At 51.4% G+C, this 22,389-nt stretch overlaps 2 protein-coding genes across 6 annotated transcripts in view; both read left to right on the forward strand.

Moving 5' to 3' along the window:
- UBTD1 (ubiquitin domain containing 1) overlaps positions 1 to 10,997 on the forward strand; it is a 50,556-nt gene extending 39,559 nt beyond the window's left edge. For all 4 annotated transcript variants that reach the window (XM_077125652.1, XM_077125651.1, XM_077125653.1 and 1 more), the window contains exons 2-3: positions 8,614 to 8,841; positions 9,881 to 10,997. In XM_077125652.1, coding sequence (XP_076981767.1) covers positions 8,667 to 8,841; positions 9,881 to 10,266 — 561 coding nt within the window. In that variant the 5' untranslated portion in view covers positions 8,614 to 8,666 and the 3' untranslated portion in view covers positions 10,267 to 10,997. The remainder of the gene's footprint in view (positions 1 to 8,613; positions 8,842 to 9,880) is intronic.
- Positions 10,998 to 15,901: 4,904 nt separating this feature from the next.
- Positions 15,902 to 22,038, forward strand: ANKRD2 (ankyrin repeat domain 2). 2 transcript variants are annotated; one of them, XM_077125647.1, is made up of 8 exons: positions 15,902 to 16,000; positions 16,746 to 16,904; positions 17,003 to 17,110; positions 18,157 to 18,255; positions 18,613 to 18,711; positions 20,475 to 20,573; positions 20,771 to 20,869; positions 21,669 to 22,038. In XM_077125647.1, exons 1-8 carry the CDS (start codon positions 15,932 to 15,934, stop codon positions 21,834 to 21,836), a joined length of 900 nt encoding a protein of 299 aa, XP_076981762.1. In that variant the 5' UTR covers positions 15,902 to 15,931; the 3' UTR covers positions 21,837 to 22,038. The 2 variants fall into 2 exon arrangements, with proteins under 2 accessions (XP_076981762.1, XP_076981763.1); XM_077125648.1 differs by having other exon boundaries at positions 21,687 to 22,038.
- Positions 22,039 to 22,389: the final 351 nt, after the last annotated feature.

Genomic DNA, 22,389 nt, shown 5'->3' on the forward strand with positions numbered 1-22,389 from the left:
TCCCTGGAGTCCTGAGGTTGCAAGGGGAGCTGGCCTGATAAAGAGGGCTTTTCTAGCAACCTCTGGGAGTTCCTGTTTTATTTATTAGCTGCCTGCTTCCCTCTTCTGCCTCAGGAAAACTGCTGACCCTGTCCTGTGTGGCCTGCACAGGGAAGCAGGCATCCATCAAGCCTGCTTTTTGTCCCTGTCAAACTTAACTCGTTTAATCTCTGCGTTCTTCAGCGCTGTGAGATAAAAACCAAGAGTTCACTACAGCAGGAGTTCCAAACTTTTCAAAATCACAGAAACTATGGGGGGAGGAAAGATACTGTTAATAGTAATAAGCATTATTGATCTGATTTGATTACCAAAGATCTATCATTAAAGCCCTGAGCAGAGTGGTCTCATTTAATCCTTACAGGAATCCTGTGAAGGGGGAGTTATGTCCCCTTTCCACAGATGGGAACACTGAGGCTTTAGAACACGGATTCTTCTTGCATTCACACAGTAGTCAGTAACCAAAGCATACTCCGCATCAGTCAGCTCTGAAGCCCATGTGTAAGTAAATGAGCAGCTGGATTGGAGAAGGGGCTATGCAACTGTGTCACTTTATTCATCCCACCCCATCCCTGACCTCCCCCCCCTCACACATACACACACTTGAGCAAGAGCCAGAAAACACACAATCTAGGTTGGCAGAAAAGATACACAATCAAATTTCCCCCTAGGGCTGGTAACATTGGAACTGTTCACATTTGCGCCAGGTCTTCACTGGCACCTGGAAACAAACATATCAGTACATGGTAAATAAGAATATAGGCATTACAAGAAAGGAATGGGCTGTATTAAAAAACACTAGGGCAGTGTGACGGTGGCTCAGTGGCAGAATTCTCACCTGCCATGCTGGAGACCTGGGTTCAATTCCGGGAGCCTGCCCATACAAAAAATAAAAGAAAAAACACTACATATGAACTTACGGAAAAGCACAATAATTTCCCAAACTCCCATGTTTAACTCCACTTGTCATGTACAATATTCTCTCCAAACAAGCCTCAGAAAAGGAACTGTTAGATGTGTGGCAGACTGGACCCCCAGAGTTAGGCCCTGAAGATCTAGGGGTTCTGTTTGTAGTTGAGATCAGACAGGCCAGTTTTCCATCCAGAAATGGGAGAGATGATGCTGACATGTGATGCTGAGGGACAAAACGCCAGCGCCCGTGCCCAGCCTGCTGCAGCCAGGGGCCCTGGGCTGGAGGTGCAGACCAGAGAGTGGAGAAAGGCCTTCCTCTCCCTGAGCACAGCCCAGGCAGCCCCCAGCCCCAGTAAACATGCATGCTGTGTGCAAGCTCAGTGAAAGCATGCACTGTCTCTGCAGCTCTGTGTGCCCCCTTGTCCACACCCACAGCCACCCCAGCAGGGAAGCCTTCTGGGTATGTTTATTTTTCTTGGCTGCACTTTCTTGTCTCCAGTTGCCACAGAGGCTCCGAGTCCTAACTGGGCTTGGTTTCTGACAGGCAGTCGCTCACCCTCCAGCAGGTTTCCTCCCTGTACATCTCAGTGACTTGTTTTGTTTTTCTTGGTCTCCCACCTCCACCCACCTCATTTCTTCCCCCCTCTCCTCTTCAGTGATGTTTGCTCACACAACATAGTCCTCTGTTCCCCATTTGCAGGGATTTCTTCCAAGCAGCTCCATCTGCTCCCCACTACTCTCCCTCTCTGATCTTGTCTCTCCCCAGCTCCTCCCACTTTTCCTAAACTGCCTGCTCATCATCTTCACTCATTCATTGAACAAACAGTTACTGAGACCTGCTATACACTGGACCCTGGAATTGCAAAGATGAACTGGAAGTGGTCCCAGCCCCAGGGAGACAAAGTAATTGCAAAGAACCACAGTTGCCGTGGGCTGGGTACCACCACAGAGAGGAGGAGAGGCTCCCGGAGGAGGAGCTGCTGCTTTGCCTTGCTTCTTTTAACCCTGCACAGGATCACTTGGGACCCAGCTCTTCCCAAGGGGGGATGCGGTTTCGGAAGCCTGGCCCGTCACTTGGCAACTGGCTCCACTTCTTGCCTCCTGGCAATGGGACCCAAGGGAACGACTAGGGAGAAAGGTGCAGTCTCCGACCAGGCTCACAGGCCTGTGAAGAGGCCCCCAAATTCAGGGTGTGGAGACCTTGGCTGAGCACAGCTGGGCCAGCCCTTTGTCTGTGAAGGTTACCAGGCTCTTGGGTCATCCTGGGCTAAGTCTAGCTATAAATACTGCATTTCCTGAAGGGATTACCTGAGCTCTGCTTCTCCTGGCTGCACCCTCCCTGCTGGGGCCTGGCTCATCCCTTCTCTCAGGTGTGATACTTCAGCCATATCTCTCCAGTCCCCTGTTTCCCAGCTGTGACTAGTAGGGTGAGGTATGCCGGAAGGAAGAGAGTGGAGCCTGCATCCTGGCCAAAGGGCCCTTGGTTTGGGGAGACTCTCATCTCTGCCTTCTTCAAAGTGGAGCCTCACGTCTCACAGCAGGGGGAGCAGGCCTGGACTTGTCACGATCAGTACTTCTGGGGAGGGAGCTTTTGGCTTCGTCCTTGGAGCAGGGACCTAAGGTTGGAGCTTGGTAACCAAGTGTGGAGATAGAGCTTGGGGAATTGCGCCGGTATAACTAGTGCCGTCTCCTGGCTTGGGTGAACTGGCTGTCCCGGGAAATCTTTGGTCCCCTTAGTTGGTCTCACTTCCCAGTGGCTCAGTTAGGCTTGTCCCCAAAGCCGCAGTAAGGACCTCTTGGGGCCTAACACCAAGACGTGAAGGGACTGCCTAACTCCTCCCCCATACAGACCTTTCTCCTGCCCCTCACTGCCCGCTCTATGTTGCTCTCAGCCAGAGTTCCTCCCCCGTGCTCCCCACCCCATTCACTGTGGGCTTGTCTGTCCCATTTTCAATTCAACAGACTCTTGCCAGGGCAGGCTGAGAGGCACTGGGAGGTTCAAAGGGAAGCGGCCAGTTCTATTTTCCTGTCTTAGAGCCCTCTTTTTCTGTGTCATCTTTCTGAATTACGTAGTATGAACCAGGTAGTGGGAGTAGACCCTCCTCTCTCCCCCCCCACCCCCCACACTCGTAGACACATAGCTGCTGTAGGCAAACTGGAAAGGACCTTCAGTGTTCGCTCTCCCACTCTTCTTTCAGTGCTCTTCCTTGGGGGTGGTGTCGCCAGACACCATTCATTATTCAGGCCAAACCACAGCATCCACCGTCATTATCCTCCTCCAACCCAGACATGGAGCCCTCTTGCTCTCTTCCCTCTCTGTGATCTCCAAACCTGCTCTGGGCGCAACTTTGGAGACAACTGGTTCAACTCATTTCTACTTCCGCTGTTTTGCTGTGTTCACAAGGAGGGTTCTTAAGTCAGAATCAGGTGCATCCCCGGCCTCTACGACTGAGTCAGTGGGTCTGAGCTGAACCTGGAAAGGCTGCCTTTTTAACCAACACCCCTGGAGATCCTAGTGCGGGTGGTGTTTTGGACATCACCCTGAGACCTCAGTTCTTGCCTCTGCACTCAGACGCATGTTCTCTGCACAACCTCAGATATCTTTTTCCCTTCCCTGCTGAGCATGGTCACAGAAACCCCCGGCTGTTACAGGTATTTTGCACCTCTGCCTGCTGATGCAAGTGGAATACCTGCACTGCAAGAATGTTCTTTTACTGTGTTTTTAAATCTCTCTTTTGTCAGCTTCATTAAGGATAGGGACCATTTCTGTTACTCCGTCTTTGACCTGAAGCTTATCTCGGACAGGTGGAGAGGGAAGTAGAAGCCACTAGGCGCTCCTGCTGCTGAGACCAGCAGAGCCTGCCCTGGCCCTGGAGAAAGATGCCCACCGCTGCCAGCCACTGAAATCCTAGAGGCCACGGCTTGGGCTTTTTGACTCACCGCTGCCTTCAAAACCCCTCGCTCGGCTCCCAAAACTCTTCTTACTTTTCCATGGCAGCTCCCGCAACTCCACTGGCCTCTTTTTCATATTAATAGCTTTCACTATGTTATCTCATTGTAGAAAACTTGGAAAACGCAAGCAAAAAATGATAATCATTGGTAATTCTGCTAATTCAGATAAAGCTGTTAACATGTATCTCCTTGTAGTCTTTGTTTAATTTTATTGTTATTGTGGTGACTTATATACAAAACAAAATTTCCTGCTTTAGCCACCTATATGTGTATAATTCAGTGATATTAATTACATTCACAATATTGAATATTGGTGCACCACCACCATCCCTTACCAAAATATTTTCATAACCCCAAACAGAAACTCTGTACTCACTAAGCAGTAAGGCCCCATTTCCCATCTTACCCCCTCCCCTAGCCCCTGGTAACCTGGAATCTACTTTCTGTCATTATGAATTTGCTTATTCTAGGTAGTACGTATAGCCTTTTGTGTCTACCTATTTCATTCGACATGATGTCTTCAAGGTTCATCCATGTTCTAGCATAGGTCAGTATTTCATCCCTTTTATGGCTGAATAATATTGCATTGTACGTAATTTATCTGCTGATGGACACTTGGGTCCCATCCTTTTTGCCTATTGTGAATACCTTTTGCCTATTGTGAATAATACTGCTACGAACACCGGTGTACAGACATCTGTTTCAGTTTCTGATCTCCTGAATATATATAATTAGCATACGTCTTAAGAAACAGGGCACTTGCTGTTCAGTAACTTTTTCCCCTTGATCGTGGGCATTTCCTTTTGTTATGCAGTATCCTTTCACGCTGTTATGGGACAGCTGCCTCATCTGCGTCATATGGATACACAGATTTTAGCTAACTGTTCTCCTGCTGCTGTATATTTAGGTTGTTTCTAGTTTTCCTCTCCTAAAAATCATGCTGACTTAAACAGCTTTGTAACTAACTCTTCACCACACACTTGTGATTGTTTTCTTAGAATAAATTCTAGAGCCAAATTGCTGAGGCAAAGGGATGCATGCTTCTAAGTTTTTCTGGTACCATATCAAATGCCCTCCAGAAAGTTTGCACTAATTTGTGCAGCATGTGAGAGTGTCTGCACCACCCTTTCCGCTGCCCACGTGTTTTGTTGTTGATGATGCTGTCATTCCACTCACTGTAAACCATGTTTTTTTGTTTTTCAGTAAGTGAAATTGGAATGCTCATCAATTTTGTTTATACGCTTAAATTAAAAGCTCTCTTTTAAATTTTTTTACTATCTCTGTGCCTAAGATTGTTAAGCACCAGTGTGTAAGGCTCCAGACATTTTGGTATGTCTCTCCTACAAGCTAGCCTTGGGCCTAGAGAACTTTCTCGGATATTTTTATGCTGTATTTGACTCGGTGATGAAGGGATGCCAGTACCTGCCCAGAGGCGGCAGGGCTGCCCTCTGCTGGCTCAGAGGTGCATGCAGCTGATGGCTGAGGAGGAGTGGTTCTCGGCTCTGCTCAGGCTACTTACTAAAGCTGTGACCTAGTGAGAATTTAAAAAAAACGCTTTGTATCCTGGGTCACCACAGATGCTGTGAATACTCAGAGCATTGGTGTCCACCCGTGAGCGAGATGTGTGTGTGTGTGTGTGTGTGACAGGAACTCGGGCTGCCGTTGTGCGGAGGGAGAGGTGACTCTGAGGCTGTTTCAAGAGGAGCTGCAGAGATGGGCGGGCAAAGGCAGGATCCCCAGACACACGTGTGGCCTCCCGAGGTGACCGCTGTGAAAGGCAACCCGGGACTTTGTTGATTTTAAAGATGAGCTCTTTAGTCTGTAGAGAAAGTGAGATGCGGGTACCCACAGTTAGAGCGCAGGTGTCCTGGTGTCACCAGACCAGGAACCTCGGTTGTTGGAAATAGAGCCCAAACCTGAACATTTAAAAAGCATCTGAGCAGGAAACATAGGTGCCCCAAAGCCTCGTCTGTTCTCCTCTGTCTTAGAACCTGACTGTCGCTCCACCTAGACAATGCTGAAGGCTTGCTCGTGTCCCTTCCCAACCCTTAGCACTTAGGAGGGGCCCTTTAGCTGGACCTGACCTCTGACCTCTGCCCGTGCTAGGAACTGCAGCTATGGACAGCAGTAAGAAGTGACATCTGGCAAAGAGGATGGTGACAGGAAAACTGTAGAAATTGGCTCAAATTTAAAAGCCCTGGCATCTGGGGTCACTGAGTGGAGGGATCTCACACCCCACTGGTCCCCACAGGCGGCATGACGTAGGGACTGTGAGTCCTGGTGGAGCAGAGTTCCTATAGGGCGTCATCGGTGCTAAAAAAATCAAAGGGGAAAGGAGTCCAGTAATCAGGTAATGGAGCTGCTTCCCTGATCAAGGCAAAAACAGCCCCAGGCCAAACTTCTGCAGAAATACCTGTGGACAAGACTGTAATCTGTTTCTCCAGGGCCTCCTTTCTGTCTTTCGCATTTCAGTCTTTGGTTGGTCTGGTTTTGATTTTTGTGGCTGGAGTGAGATAGGGATTCTGTTTCATGTTTTTCTCTGCGGGGAACCTGTAGTCCCGATGCCATTGATTAAATAGTCCATCTTCCACCCCCAACCCCCACCCCCCAACATTCAATGCTCCCTCTCACTTTAAGCAAGTTTCTGTGTATTTCCGGGTTCTCTATTTGGTTCCATTGGCCCATTTGTCTATATCTGATCCAGTACTATGCCAACTACAGTTTTATAATTAGCACAAGTTCTCCCACCTCATTCTTCCCTAAAAGTATCTTTGTTCTTCCATTTAAATTTTAGAATCAGCTTGCCATGTTCCTTGGTGGTAGGAAACACTTAGGAATTTTATTGGAATTATATTTAATTTATAGATCAGTTTAGGGGAAAATGGACATATTTATGATCTCTGTATATTGCTTCATACCCATTCTTTATTGTATCTTTGTGGAAATTCCAATTAAACATCTGTTAGACTGTCTGAATTTCAGTTATTGTATTTTTCATTTCTTTTAAAATCTTCTTGTTCATTCTTTATAATTACTTATTCCTTGTTCACATTTTTAAGATTCTCTTGTTTCTTAAATTTGGTATTTCATACTCTGTATCTGAGAAGTCCTATATCTGAAATTTTTGTGATACTGGCTCTGGTTTATATCACCTTGTTTCCTTGTATGTGGTAATTTTTTTATAAACTACGGCTTTATTATTAATTTCCTCGAACTTTATGTTGGGAATTCCTTTATGTTCAGTTTGAAGTTGTTTTTCTTCAAAGAGGATTTGTATTTGCTTCTGCCAACTCAGGAACACTTTAAATTAAAAGTTGGGCTTGAGATTTCTCTACCCACACAGGTACTAGACTCACAGGGGATTGTTTGTGAATTCAGCCAGACCTTAGGCCAAATCTCACTCTGTCATTTACCGTGCGGCCTGGAGCAAATCATCTCTCAGCCCCTTTCCCATCATCTGTAAAACAGGGATAGAAACACCTACCCCCAAGGTTACAGCAAGGATGAAATGGGATAATGCATTTAAATGAAGTGTTCCCTTGGGGTCCTGTCACATAATTGGTGGCAGTGAATGTCATTCTCTCCTCCTGAGCAGCCCCCTCTTCTGCCCTGGGCAGCCTGAGTCCCACCTCTCTCTTGCTGCCTTAGGTGCGACCTGACTTATACTGGGAACAAAGCACTTTAGGCCTCACTCCTGTGGCTCACTCTGCCTTCAGCTTCGAGGTGACTGAGCCTCCTAAAGCCCTTGGAAGATGCCCCGCCCTCAGTCTTGACCTTGCTCTGGAGCTGTCTTGAAAGTCACGTAGGACTTGGTAACCAGGAAGATGACACTTGGCAGGGTTGTTTTCTTCTTTTGATGCTGTGGGGATTTTTGGTTAGTTGATTATGCTTTCAAAAAACATTCTTCATAACTCTATCTACATGGTGTGGGTCATTAATAAGCCATGAACATTGTAGTTTTTAAGCACATGGAAAATTAACAGTGTAATATAAGTGAAATAAGCAGAAAATTGTAAATATATTGGCATGAAAACATCTTAAATCCTTTCTGGAATAAGGAATATAAGGAAATACATTTAGTCATATGAACTCAACTATATTAGGAAAAATGAGAGAAAGGAGACTGGAAGGAGATAAGTCTAGATATAGCAGTGGGTACTTTAGAAGGTAGAATTCCGAGTAATTTTTTTCACATGGTCCAGATAGTGGTGAGAGTGTGGGTTTTGGCATCAAAGTCTTGGGTTAAATTGGTACTTCTGTGATCTTAGAGTAATGACAAGCTGGGTCTTAGTTTCGCCATCTATTGGATTGTTTTCAAGATTAAATGAGTAACGGGTGTTTAGTGCCTACCTGTGACACAAGTAGGCTCTGTCGATGGCAGCAGTTATTATTTTTTGCATGTTTACATTCTTTCCAGGTTTTTTTTTACCCTAAACATGTACTACTTCATAATCAAAGAAAAAGTAAAACTTACACTTAACAACAAAAGGCAGTATGTGCTTTGCAGGCCAAAGCATTTTATGTCTCGAGGGCATGGGATTTTCAGCATCTTCCCTGACTTGGAGGAAGGAACCCAGAGATCTCAGCCCTAGGAGCCCGAGCAACAGAGCGGAGCGAACCACACTCTGGCCTGGAGAGGTTGGGGGCAGGGAGGGGGGCTGCACTTCAGGTGGCTTCTAGAGATGCTGAGCCTCTCCCTTCTGTCCTGCCCAGGACGCAACGAGCCTCTGAAGAAAGAGCGGCTGAAGTGGAAGAGCGACTATCCCATGACCGACGGTCAGCTGCGGAGCAAACGGGATGAGTTTTGGGACACGGCACCTGCCTTCGAGGGCCGCAAGGAGATCTGGGATGCCCTTAAGGCTGCTGCTTATGCAGCCGAAGCCAATGATCATGAGCTGGCTCAGGCCATCCTGGACGGAGCCAGCATCACCCTGCCTCATGGTGAGAGGACTGGGCCAAGGCTTATCTCCGCTGGAGCTGGGGGGTCATCAGGGTGGTTTAGGGGTGACCAGCCACATGTCAGGAGTTTCTGTCGGAGCTGGTGGGTGTGTGTGTGGCCATTCACTTGTTCATTCAACCTTACTAAGCATGGATCAGGAGTGAGGATGCAAAGAAAAATGTGGCACAGCCCCTGCCTGCCTGATAAAGGGACGGAAATTACACCAATAAATCTGCATAGCTGTGCGATGAGAGCAAGCTTCAGATTTGCCCAGGGTGCTTTGGAATCCCAGACCATCTAAGGTAACCACCTTCTACTCGGTGCTTCCTATGTGCTGAGCATTGAACTAGAAGCTTCTGCTGCAGTATCTCATGCATAACTGCCCTCTGGGGGCGTGTAAAGTAGAGGGTAACAGTGGAACTCTAGAGTCACAGGCCTGAATTTTAAGTTGAACATCTCCATTTCCTAGCTGTGTGACCTTGTGACCTTAAGCAATGAGCTTCCTGAATTTAGAGTCCTGGTAATATCACCTGTAAAGTAGGAATGCTTCACTCATGATTGTTGGGTTCAACAAGGGATGTTTAGTGTCAGTTAATCCAGCGTCCAGCCCTTAGTAAGTGCTCAAGACCTAGTAAATCAGGAAATTGAGGCCCATTAGGGTATAAGCCCCTAAGCACAGGGCCTGTGCTGTTTCATTCCTCCTTGCAGCCACAGCCCCTGGCACGTGTGCTCAGGAAGGTGTTCATGAACGAACAACTGGGGAGTTAAGTAACTTGCCAGGGTTGAATGAGCCGGTGCACGATGGAGCCAGGATGCAAACCCAGGTCCTCCTGACTCCAGACTTGTGCTTCTCTGGTCATAAGGCGGCAACTTAACAATATAGTTGGTTTGGGGACTCTGGGGTTGCCATCTCAAGCTTGCTCTCGCTGCACAGCTTTGCAGATTTGTTGGTGTACTTTCAGTCCCTTTAATAGGCAGGCAGGGGCTGTGCCACATTTTTCTTTGCATCTAGGGTCCCTGACTGCCCTGCCCTTCCCACAGGCACCCTCTGTGAATGCTACGATGAGCTGGGCAATCGCTACCAGCTGCCCATCTACTGCCTTTCGCCGCCTGTGAACCTGCTGCTGGAGCGCACAGAGGAGGAGATCGCGGAGCCCCCTGAGCCCACGCCCAGCGCGCGCCGCGAGTTCCCCCTGAAGGTGCGCCTCTCCACCGGCAAGGACGTGAGGCTCAGCGCCAGCCTGGCCGACACCGTGGGGCAGCTCAAGAGGCAGTTGCACACCCAGGAGGGCATCGAGCCATCCTGGCAGCGATGGTTCTTCTCAGGAAAGCTGCTCACAGACCGCACACGTCTCCAGGAAACCAAGATCCAGAAAGATTTTGTCATCCAGGTCATCATCAACCAGCCCCCTCCATCTCAGGACTGATGGGCTCGTGGACCCCTGGGAAGAGAGGCCAAGGAGAGGGCCTCTGAGGGGCTGAGAGGCCTCCTGCCCGGAGCACTAGTCCCCCACCCTGCTGCCTCCTTCGAGGGCTGTTATTTCCTTCAGAGGCGATTCCCCTCTTCCCCTCTGGATGGCTGCTGGGCGTGCTATGAAGGGACCCTGCCTCCCAGGGTCATTGTGAGCCACCAGTGTCCAGCACCCAGGAAGCAGTGCTGCCACTCACAGGCCTTGCCAACCTTGTCAGCGAAAAGGTGGATGGGGCCTTCTACCCAGCCTCTATCCGGGATAGTTTTGGGCCACTCGGGCCAGCCTGGAGGGCTCTGGAGCCAGATCTGTCATCTGGGGCTGCCAGCTATGCTCACTCCGGTTTTCTGCTCAGGGTCCGAAGCAGCAGCTGTCCATCCCCCACCCCCACCCCCTGACTGCCCAGGGCATCAGGGCATAGTGCCCGTCCCCTGGAGGAGAGGGACTGGCAGCGAGCCCCAAGACACGGGGAGCCTGAGGCGGGCCTCTGCCTCTCCCTAAGCCCAGCACAATCTGCGTAGATGAGGCAGGTGGACAGAGAGCTGGGCTCCTGTGGCAGGGGTCCGCACTGGGCCATCTCCTGGCTGTAACCCAAATGGTGGGGATCTGCAGCCTGGTTGTGGCCCCCACAGCAGGTCCCTGTGTACTGACATATCTGCATATTTATCAATAAAGCCTTTTGCTCCTTCTCTCTTGCCTGGCATTTGACTTTGAGTTCTCCTGCAGCTCTCCGGGGCCCTCAGTGGCCAGTTCTGGTGTGGGAACAGATGGGTGCATGGCCTTGGCCAGCCCTTCTGCACGCAACAGAATCTACAGTGGAGCGAGCCTCAGACCACTCATCTTCTGGGCCCTGAGCCCAGCTCCTCCAGTGTTTTTGTAGGTCTTCAGGGAAAGCCATTTAACCTCAGAACCTCTCTTATCTTTAAAGTGAAGACAGTACTGCTTGCCTGGCTTCCTCCATCAGTTGTTGGGTGAATAAGATAGGGTCACAGATGTGAAGGTGCTTAGAAAGAGAAGCCAGTGCCTCTGGAAAGTGGCTTTGGTTACCTGCTGGTCGCCTCCTGCAGCAGGAGGAGGCTGCTTCCAGCTCCAGCCCCATGGGCCAGGGCCTCAGGGCTGGAGTGTGTGCGGAAATCCTGGAGACACTCTGTACTCGGTGATGTTAAAGCAAAATCTCTGACACATTTAGATGATAAGCACATGTCAACACTTTGTTTTGGGCTTGCCAGCAAGGGAACCAGAGAGAAAAAGAAACCAGTTCCTTGTGCTTCCTTAGGGGAATGTGTTCATCAAGGAAGAGAGAGGAATCTTAGAAAAGATTGTTTACCTACAAACAGGCCAATTTCCGGAACCGAGGCATCTCTGGTCCACTGGCAGCTTAAACCTAGGTCATAACCGCCCAGGGCTCCCTCCCAGGAATTCCCCATGTGGAACTGAGCCAACATAGGCCCATTATCCCTCCAGTTGGGAGTATTTTTCTCCTTCTGTGAGGATGGCCAGACCTGGTCAGGGTAACCTCTACACTGTCTGGGCTTGACAGAGAGGAGAAGGATGGTCAGAAGAAGTTGGTGTGTGTCAGCTGGGCCTGGTGCTGCCCTCTGGCCCTTCTGGTGACTTCCTGAGACCCCTCTTGAAGCAGGATCCTGCAAGTCACGCCGAGGCTTTCTGGGCACGTACCCTGGGGCAGTGACCTGGGAGGAGACAGAGAGATGAATGAGGTTGTTCCATGACTGATGGACACGCGGCTGATGCAGTAACGTTGCTTCGCTAGGAGGCACTGTGGGATCCCAGAAGGACTAGTGGGCAAAGAGGGAGGCCACAGCTCTTGCTCCCACTCATCTCCCTCTGGCCTGGACAAATCAGAGGCTGCCCCTCCCCAGAGCAGGCGGGCCTATTTGCTCACCAGTCTGGAGGCAGGAGCACGGTCTTGGCTACCCGCATTTGGCTTTCAGGCCCCTGGTTCCCCAGCACTGACGGGCCAAGGTTTCCAGACACCACCAGCAGGTGGCACTGTCATCCTGGCCAGGGCAGCCAGCAGACCCCTTGTGCAGCCCAGCCACCCTGTCTAAGGCCCAGGCGGCCCAAGCATGCAGGACGGAGGCTGGGCAGCTCCTCCCTGCGGCTCCTACTCTCAGGGCTCTTCATTCTCCTGCTCCAGTGGGCCAAGGGTTGGTGGGGGCAACTCTCCCTACTTCCGGGTCCTGGCCCTCCCTGCTCCCTGGGGCTGCCCGAGGTGAAGGTGACAGGTGGGGGAGGCAGGTGGAGAATCGGGCCGGTGAGCTCATGGCAAAGGCGCCCAGCCGGGTGGGGGTGGGTGCTCTGGCCTATAAAGCCCCCAAGGCCCCGTGGCCTGCAGAGGCGGGCTGGCGACGGCACCATGGAGAGCTCTGAGGCGGTGCAGAGGGCCACGGCGCTCATTGAGGAGCGGCTGGCGCAGGAGGAGGAGAGTGAGGTGCGGAGCAGGGTTTGGGGGTCCTGGGCAGGGTCTGAGCAGATCCAGCTCTACTGTCAAGAGAAGGGAGCGCCTGGTAGCTGCACCTGCCGTGGGGAGGGGGCAGCTGGCCCCATTCCTGCTCCACGGTGCTCTCTGACGAGGGGCTTGCTGGCAGTGGCTGAGGCCCCAGCCCCAAGAACTGAGAGGCATGGGGTGGGGGAGCCGACTGGGCTCCCTGAGACCCTGCCCACCCGCCTGGGCTTTGGGAGACGGCCGGGCTGCACAGGGAGGAGCAGCTGGGGTGCTGCCTGGAAATGTGGGGAATGTGTGGCCATGAAGCCTGGACTTGGAGATCCCCCAGCTACTGCTGGATGGGAGAAACTCCAGTGCTTGGTCGCTGAAGAATAATAAAGCTGGGCAACTGAGGGGAGACAGGACGCTGCGTAGGGAAGCATGGGTAGCTCAAGGAGGCCTTTGGAACCCAGGGCTCAGGACAGCTGTATTTTCTTGAAGATGAAGAGCGGACTGCTCTTTGTGCAGCTTGTCCTACTCTTCATTTTCTTTAAATGAGTGTCTGCTAAGTGCCGAGTGCTGTGAGGAATGGGAAGATCAGTGAGGCCCGGACCCTGACTATTTTTTTTACTAACCCAGAATTCATTGTAAGCAACATTTGTCAGATGCATCGTCAATATGAGCAAGGGTTAAATAGAGGTGTTAAATAAGCAATGAAAGAGCACCGAGCAGGGGTGGTGGACCCCCAGGACTGCTGGTGGATAGGATGGTATTTGAGCTGGGTGGGCGTGAGAGAATGGTAAGTGGAGGTCAGGAGCAGGGAAGATATTCCAGGCTAAGGAAATGATGGGAGCTAAAGTGTCAAATGACTGGGATGAAAAGGTTTAGTAGTAGGAGCTAAGACTGGAAAGGAAGGTGGGGGCAAACCAGAGAGGGTCATGTAAAAAGTATTTATTCTGTGGGCAGTGGGGAGCCACTAACTGTTGTTGAGTGAGGGAGAGTGGTGTGGTATCATCTTACCTAGTTTAGGAAGGCGGCTGGAGAAGGACTTGTTAGAGAGGGAAAAGACTAATCCTAAAAGGAATGGAAGGGAGGAGACAATGTAGAGGCAGGTTCCATTCAAAAAAGGAAGAGTGACTAAATGGGGGATGGTGAGGGAGGGGGAGAATCAGGGCTTGGAGGGAGGAAAAGATGAGGATGGGGACAGGGAGGGCAGGTGGCCACGGAAGAGCTTGGACTGAGCCTGCTGAGTCCTTGCTAGGGCATCCCTGGCTCTCCAGGAATCCCACCTCTCACTCCCTCAAGGGCATGTGCATGTGGGCTGGCCGGTGGGGCAGCTGAGTCATGCCTCTGTGCCATTTTGGGAGTGCTGCCACTGGACACAGAAACCTTCAGCTAGGGACACGGAGCAGTCCTCTTCCATTCATTCATCCAGCAAATATAGCTCAGGGCAGTGAGGACACTGAGTGCCCACAGAGCCGGCCTTCCCACTGAGCACCTATTGTGTGCGGGGCACTGTGGCCCACGTTTTATGGGTATTCTCTCATCTAATTCAGACAACAGTCTATGAAGTTAGGGTGAGAGTTTCATTTGTTTTTCATATGCTAACATCCTATTTAATAAACCTTTATTGAGCACCTACTATGTACCAACCCACAGAGACAAACCTGAAGTAAGGGGCATAGTCTAGGTGAGACATGGGTGGGCATTAGAGTCCTCAGTTGTTCCCACCAGGCCCCGGCCTCACAAGGCTCCAGGAAGAGAGGTCCTGCCCAGCCTGTCCCCCCAAGGGGCAGTGAGGGCCCTGGAGACCAGCCCAGGGGCTGCGGTTCTATTATGGGGAACTTACTGGGTCAGGTCATCCCTGAGAACTTAAGAGTGGGCAAGCTGCTGAGCCCACATGCTGTCATGCGTTCACTCATTCATTCATTCATTTACTCGCCAAACATTCATGAGCACTTCCTATGTGCTAGGTGGGCCCTGCCATAGGCCCTGGGGCTATCAAGTGGATGAAGACAAAAGCCTCCACTCTCTAGATGCTCCATGAAAAGCCAGTCAGGGTCCTACATGCAGCAGGAACCACAGCCCGCAGTCACTCCTTGTCCCCGGAAGAAGACGTAGTGTTTTAGGTGAGGCCAGCACTGGGGAGACCTCATGCCATGTAAGCCTGAAACAGAAAAGAGGAGGCAGAGGACAGGAGGACCTTCAAAACAAAGACCCAAGTCAGCCCTACAAACCACCCCTGAAGTATAGCGCCATAACTCAGGGAGAGATGAGAGAGGCAGCTGAGGCTCTGTAGGGGAGGCTGCTTCTCCCCAGCTGCCATCTTGATTCAGGTCTGCCTCCAGACCTGTGCAAATGTTCCTGGGCTCACGTCAACCAAAGTTTTGCAAGGAACTCCAGAGAGGCATGTGCCAGCACTGCAGAGAGTGATTACCTTTAGAGGAGAGAAGGCTGCAAGGGAAGTAGCCCTGAAAAATCAGCTAAAAGTGGAGAGGAGATTTGAAGAGTGTTTAACCAATATCGTTACAATGAGAATGGGTTAGTACCAGCAGCCCACTTTAAGCTGGAAGCTGAGGAGCTTTTGATCCCATCCCTTGGTGTTCTTTAGAGCAGCAGTTTCAAGCCTGAAGATATCAGCAATCAGTAAAATATGAGAAAAATAAAATAGATGTCTGACGTAGAGTTGCCAACTTTTTATGTTGCCAAGTAAGGTGAGCCATTTAAAAAACAACTATCAGCTCCTTTAACAACTATTTCATCAAAGTGAATTTTGAATGCCAAAAAGGTAAAAGAACATAATCTGTTTGAAAATGTAAATGTATTTAATTTCACAGGAAACTCACTCCATTGCAGGAGTGAGTTTTGCAGGGGACCCCAGGCACAATCAAGGGCTCGTGTTTGAACCAGAGTTTGGGCTGAAGTGGGGAGCTATGGGAGCCCTGCTTTTGCCTGGGTCCCTCCAGGACCAGTTGGGAGTGAGACAGATGAAGAGCTCTGGAGGTTGAACCAGAGGCCTCCAGAGGCATCAGGCCCCAAGCCTGGTGGTCCCTGGGAATTCCTCGGAGTGGGTGGGGGGAAGCTACCTGCCTCCCTCAGGAGTTGCAGGTAGGTCCTAGGGTGGTCCTCTGTTTGGTTCACCAGAAACTCCGAGGAGCTGGCCCCCAGAAGCTGCCCATGGACATGCTGGTGTTAGAGGATGAGAAGCAGCAGGGCACTCAGAATCTGACTGTAGAAAAGGTTAAGGTAAGTGCAGGGAGAACCCAGCATCTGAGCTCAGGGGCTGGAGATGTCTCCTGGGAGCTTGATAGAAATGCAGAATCTGGGCCCTACCCCAGACCTGCTGAGTCAGAATCTGCATGTTAACAGGACCCCTGTGAAAATTTTGGAAGCTCTGAGCAATGGGGCAGCCACCCAGCAGGACACAAGGCAGGTGTTAAGAGGCTGGGGGAGACCCGTGTGTGCGTGTATGCGGAGAGATTTCAGGTTGTTAAGGGGAAGAGGAGACAGGTTCCAGAACCGGACGTGGAGGATGATTCCTTAAGATAGGCATCTGAAAGGACATAAGCCAACCCTAGCAGCACTTATCTCTGGGGGGAGAAAGGCTTCTTCTTACCTGGTATGCTCCTGCTTTATGTTTATAGTCATCGTGTATTACTTTTATGATCACACACAGAGCTATTTTCGTTTTGAGTGAAATGGAATTGCTGGGGAGAGCTGAGGATTCAGATCCTGTCCTGAAGGCCTGGGTTAAGCATTACTCTTCAAACTCTCTCGCCCAGCTCCCGGGAAATCCCTGGGAGCCCCCTACCCCAGGCCCTGGCCTGAGCCATCCATGTCTCAGCTGCTTCTAGTCCTGGGAAGGAAGATCAGGCCTGGCTTCCCGTCTCACTCAAGAAGGTCTCCCTGCCCTCTGCCGGCTTAGCGCACGGTCCCTGAGCCCCCCACGCCCGGGCGCCAGCGTGGGGACTGACGCGCCCTCCTCCTGCAGGCCCAGGAGCGCGTGCGCAAGACGTCGCTGGACCTGCGGCGCGAGATTATGGACGTGGGTGGCATCCAGAACCTCATCGAGCTGCGGAAGAGACGGAAGCAGAAGAAGCGAGAAGCTCTGGCCGCCCCCCAGGAGCCGCCCCCGGAGCCCGAGGAGATCGTAAGGGCCCCGGGGAGGACGCCTGCATGAGCAGGGAGCACCCAGCAGGGTCTGGGGTCACTGCAGGGGGCCCGGCTGACTGGGCTCGTGCCCTCCAGACTGGCCCTGTGGAGAAGGAGACATTCCTGAAGGCGGCAGTGGAGGGGAAAACGAATGTCATTGAGAAGTTTCTGGCCGATGGAGGTTCGGCTGATACCTGCGATGAGGTGATACTCCCACTTCCCACTCCTGCACCTGCCCCCCTGTTAGAGTTGCCACTCCCCACCCCACCCGGACCCCGGTTCTGCCGGCACCTCAGTTTCTTCCTCTGTAAACTGGCCTCCAGTGGCCTGACCCCTCTGAGGGAGTTTTTGGGGTCGAGTGGAATAGTAGTTCCTCCATAAGTGCTTATTGAGACTCCAGGGCACAAGCGGGATATGACAGGATTTTTGCTTCTCCGGGTGTTATAGCACTTCTTTTGTTTTTCCTCCTTCACACTTCTGGGGTGCTCACTTGTCCTCAGATTCTGCAGTTAAACAGACTGATGGGCAGCTGGCACCACGGTGGGCTCTGACCACACAGATGCCTTTCTCATTCTTTAGACTCCGGACAGTTAATCCTCTCGGTCAGTCCAAGCACTGTGCCAGGAGCTGGGAGTACAAAAAAGAAAAAAACAAGAACTGAGAGTAGTGGGAGACTGACACAAAATCAGATAATTAGGATAAGGAAAGATAAATGTCATGGGCTGACTCTTTCCAAAGTCCAGAGGAGAAAGTGGGCTGCGTGGGGAAGGGAGGAAGTTCACTCCTTTGATTCAGTAACTGGTGTGCGCTGCTCATCCAGGCCCTGAGCTCCATGCTTGGGGGAAGTAGCGTTGAGCAGGGCTCAGCTTGCACTCAGGGTGCTCTCTCTCAGTCTCGGGCGCAGCGGGGTGGCTCTGGTCTAGGGGTTTCAAGAAGGTATTTGAGCTGCACCTGGAAGGAGTAAGCAGGGAGTCATCAAGCTCAGAAGAGACTGAGGGCAAAACGGGTATTGGAGGCAGAGGGAATGGCCTGTGCAAAGGCATGGCTTGATGTGCCTGGGGAAGGTGAGGGCAGAGGAGGGCTCCAAGGCTGATCTGGATAGAGCCTGAGCTAGCAGAACAGGGAAGACAGGGGGACCCAGCACAGGGACCAGAATAGAGCAGGGCCTTGGCCTTAGATGGGAGCTGGGTGTAGGCCTGGGGGCCAGAGGCCAGGCCCTGACAGCCTACTGAGGGTGGGGCGGTGGGCAGTTCCATCGCACAGCACTGCATCGAGCCTCCCTGGAGGGCTACATGGAGATCCTGGAGAAGCTTCTGGAGAGTGGAGCCACTGTGGACTTCCAGGACCGGGTGAGCAAAAGGGCAGATATTGAGTGGGAGGCAGGGGGTCCAGTACCAATAACTTCTCTCTGTGCCTGCAACTTGGGGCTCAAAAAGGCTGTCTCAGGGCACAGGCCCCATGTCAGGGGGTTTTGTAACTTGGGCAAGCCCAGTCTCTTCCTCACACATCCTCTGTAACCTTGGTGCTGACTAGGTGCATCCTGAGGTTTATTCTGGCTTCCTTTGGGCCGTGGCCCATGCCAATGCCCCTGCTCCTTCCCTCTTCCTCTTTCATTGAATATCCTCTTGCTCTCTTAGCTGGGGTCCCTTTCCCCAGGGCATTTTCTTCCCTGCAGCTCTGCTCTTAGGCCCCTCCTTCCTTTGTAGCTGGACTGCACAGCCATGCACTGGGCCTGCCGCGGAGGCCACCTGGAGGTGGTAAAACTCCTACAGAGCCGAGGAGCAGACGCCAACATGAGGGATAAGGTGAGGCCCAGCGCTCGTAAGTACTGGGGTGACTGTGGGTGTTGAGGGCAGAGGTCGAAGAAAAGTCAAGAGGGTAGGAAGGTAGTGAGCTTGTCTGGTTTGGGCAGTGGCTGAAGAGCAGGGAAGCTAAAGCAGTGTTCTGCTGGGTGTCACAGCCCAGAGATGGGTCCCTGCCATCAAGGGGACTCATTTCAGGGAGCACATTTGAAGGTGCACCGTCGGGGTTGGTGGCAAGAAGAGCAGAGGAGACGGGAGAAAAAGAGAACCTCCCTCCTAGGAGCTTTAGGACCACCCAAAATATGCAGGATTTATTCATCCATGCCATCTTTTTTTTTTTTTTTTTAAGTAGATTTCTTTTTTTACTGGGAACATTTCTTGCCTTTTTTTAAAAAAGTTTTTATTGTGAAATATATATACAAAAAAAGCAATAATTTTCAAAGTACATTTTAACAAGTAATTACAGAATAGACTTTAAAGTTTGGTATGGGTTACAGTTCCACATTTTCAGTATTTTCCTTCTAGTTGCTCCAAAACACTGGAAGCCAAAAGAAATAGTGATTCAGCAGTCATACTCATTTGTTAAACCCTATTTTCTCTGTTATACTCCTTCTCCTTTGATCCTACTCCCATTCTATAGGGGTCTTTGGGTTATGCCCATTCTGACTTTTTCGTGATGAAAAGGGATGTCAACAATATAGAATAACGGGTGGAAATAGTTGCTGTTCTTGGAGAGTGTGGCCCCTCTGGGTTTCAGGACTTATCTGGCCCAGGAACCCTGTGGAGGTTATAGGTTTCGGGAATGTAAACTTAGTACATGTAGAGTCTCAAATAGAGCCCTAAGTGTTCCTTAGTGTTAACAGGAATGATGTTTGTTGGGGGTTGGCAAACCATGACAATTAGCAATATCTAACTGAAGCTTGCATAAGAGTAGCCTCCAAAATAGCCTCTTGATTCCATTTGAACTCTCTTAGCCACTGATACCTTATTTTGTTACATTTATTTTCCCCCTTTTAGCTCAGATGGCATTGTCAATCCCACGGTGCCAGGACCAGGCTCAACCCTGGGAGTCATGACCCCCATTTTCAGGGGGACTTTCACCCCTGAATGTCATGTCCTACATAGGGAATCCGTGCAATTTTTCATTTTCCTTATATCTATATGTCTGGTCATCCTTCTTTCCATCCATCTTTCCATCCATCCTTCCCTTCCACCTACCCATCCATCCATCCATTTGTTTATTTATCCATCATCCTTCTATTTGTTCATTCCTTCATTATAGAACCTTGGACAAGTGACTTCACCTCTAAGCCTCTTCTTCTCATCTGTAAAATGAGGGCATTTATACCTACCTTGCAGAATGTTTGTGTAGATTAGATAAGATGATGTATATAAATGAATTATTTCATTCGTTCATGTGAGCTCTAATATTTTGTAAGCTTTTGCCATGTCCATCACATAGTCATCTCTCAGTAAATGGCATCTATTATAATTATTGAAGGAAGTGCAGAGGAGTGAGCAGCTGCTCACAGCTGGGTGGGAGGGGAACCTTAGAAGGCTTCCCAGAGGAGGTGGAATTTAATGCTTAAGAGTTACACCATTGTATAGGGTGGTGGGAAGTTGTACCATCCCTGTCCCTCCAGGGCTCAGGTCTTGGCATGAGGACTTGGGAGAAGGATTAGGTGGGAGTTAGGATAACCCCTGTCCCCAGGGTCACCCCAGGCCAGTTGCCTTTGGCCAGCAGTTCCCTGTTACTTCCCACCCAGCTGCTGAGCACCCCCCTGCATGTGGCAGTCCGGACAGGGCAAGTGGAGATCGTGGAGCACTTTCTATCCCAGGGCCCGGACATTAATGCCAGAGACAGAGTGAGTGCCTGGTTTCTCTCCTGCCCAATGCTACCATGTGGGTGCGGGCAGCCCGAGGTCTCCCACGTGGGCGTGGTCCTTCCCTCCGGGGTCCTTGGGACTATTTGGTCCCGAGCAAGGGCTCTAGCCCATCTCCTGTCACCCTGCTCCCCACCTGCTGCCACATGGGTCGTTGCTGAGTGCCACACTGCCTCTAGGAAGGGGACAGCGCCCTGCATGACGCAGTGAGGCTCAACCGCTACAAAATCATCAAACTGCTGCTTCTGCATGGGGCTGACATGATGGCCAAGAACCTGGTAAGTTCGTCCCTCCCCTGATTCAGTAGTCAGTGTACTGCCCACCCAGGCCCTGTGCAAGGCATGTATAGAGTTAAGCAAAACAGCCTGCCCTGGGAGCACTCGCATGGTAGCGCATGTGCCCTGGGGCAGCCACAGCCTAGGGGTGGGTATCTTTGGCTCTGGCCCTTCACCACAGTAGGTCCAGTCACTGTCATCCAGAACCTCATTCCAGCCCCCACCTCCCAACTCTCTGTGTGTAAGTCTATGCCAGATGGCAAGTGCAGACAGCCTGCAGGGGCAGTAAGAGGACTTCCCTTAGGCTCCCATATAGGCTACACAGGGTCCTAACGTCCACCCAGAGCCACCTAAATCTGCAAGGAACCTCAGCACTTGGTTGGCGCAGCCTTTCGCATCACACCACATTGTTCCCTGGTGGTCCCCCAGTTCCCTTAGGAGCCTAGTCCCCTTGTCCAAGCTCTTCTCTGGGGTCAGAGCAATCACAAAAGGGAGGGGAATGGGAGGTCTCCTCTGGCTCAAGAAAAGCTAAGGGGTCATGCGAAAAGCAGGCAGATTTGGAGAGGGTATAGATTCGGGTTTCTTGGCCTCCGCATTCATGACATTCGGGGGTGGGGATCAGTCCTGTGCATTGCAGGCTGCTCAGCAGCATCTCTGGCCTCTGCCCACTACATGCACAGGAGTATCCAACCCCCAGCTGTGACAATCAAAAGTGTCTCCAGACATTGCCAGTCGGCCCTGGCTGAGAGCCACCAGTGCAGATGAGGGCGGCTCCAGGTAAGGGCTGCCGGACCATGAAAAGGTCTCTTGGTTTCCGCAGGCAGGAAAGACCCCTACGGACCTGGTTCAGCTGTGGCAGACTGACACCCGCCATGCCCTGGAACACCCCGAGCCGGTGACACAGCAGAACGGGTTTGAGGACCCTGCTGGGAGTGGGCGGGCGACCCCCCAGCCTGTGCCAGCCCAGTGAACTCCCACCCCAGGCCAGCCGGGCACCGAATGACCCCAGAGCCAGCCCAAAGTGAATTCTGAGGACCCAGCCCTTCCTCTGCTTCCCAGTAATGGGGGCAGCAGGAAGCCTACTTCGTCCCCACCCCGCTCCCCCCCATACCTATCCCCTCCCCCCCACCGCAGCACCCGGAAGCTACTGCAATAAAAAGTCATTTTTGCTATCTGTGGTATTTCCCTTTGTGTCAGAAGAATGGGGGCAAAGATGGGATGTGCGGAACAGGAAAATGTGGAGTCCTTTGGCACCTCTGAACCAGCACTGCCGCTTCCCTGTCCCCACTGTAAGCTCTTCCTGCACCTCCTCTGGCAGCTGGTTTTCCCAGCCCCTTCCCAATACCCTACAGCCAGGTGTGGCCCCTGCACAGATCAGCTTTGTGATGCGCTTGGCCCATGCCCCTTCTCCTCGTGACTGCTGTCCTGTGGGGCTGTGTGTGGCCAGCGTGGACTGTCACGTGGCGACCTCGGCAGGCGGGGCCTGGCCGGGGAGAGGGACAGCTCCTCACCCAGTCACGCCT

Source organism: Tamandua tetradactyla, chromosome 13 (genome assembly GCF_023851605.1).
Source record: "Tamandua tetradactyla isolate mTamTet1 chromosome 13, mTamTet1.pri, whole genome shotgun sequence".
NCBI lineage: Eukaryota > Metazoa > Chordata > Mammalia > Pilosa > Myrmecophagidae > Tamandua > Tamandua tetradactyla.

Bases quoted from the DNA above. Each gene is read 5' to 3' on its own strand.
- ANKRD2 (XM_077125647.1), top strand. From the start codon at position 15,932: ATGGACATGCTGGTGTTAGAGGATGAGAAGCAGCAGGGCACTCAGAAT. The intron at 16,905-17,002 runs GTAAGGGCCCCG...CGTGCCCTCCAG, and splicing joins CCCCGGAGCCCGAGGAGATC to ACTGGCCCTGTGGAGAAGGA. The intron at 20,870-21,668 runs GTAAGTTCGTCC...GACCATGAAAAG, and splicing joins ACATGATGGCCAAGAACCTG to GTCTCTTGGTTTCCGCAGGC.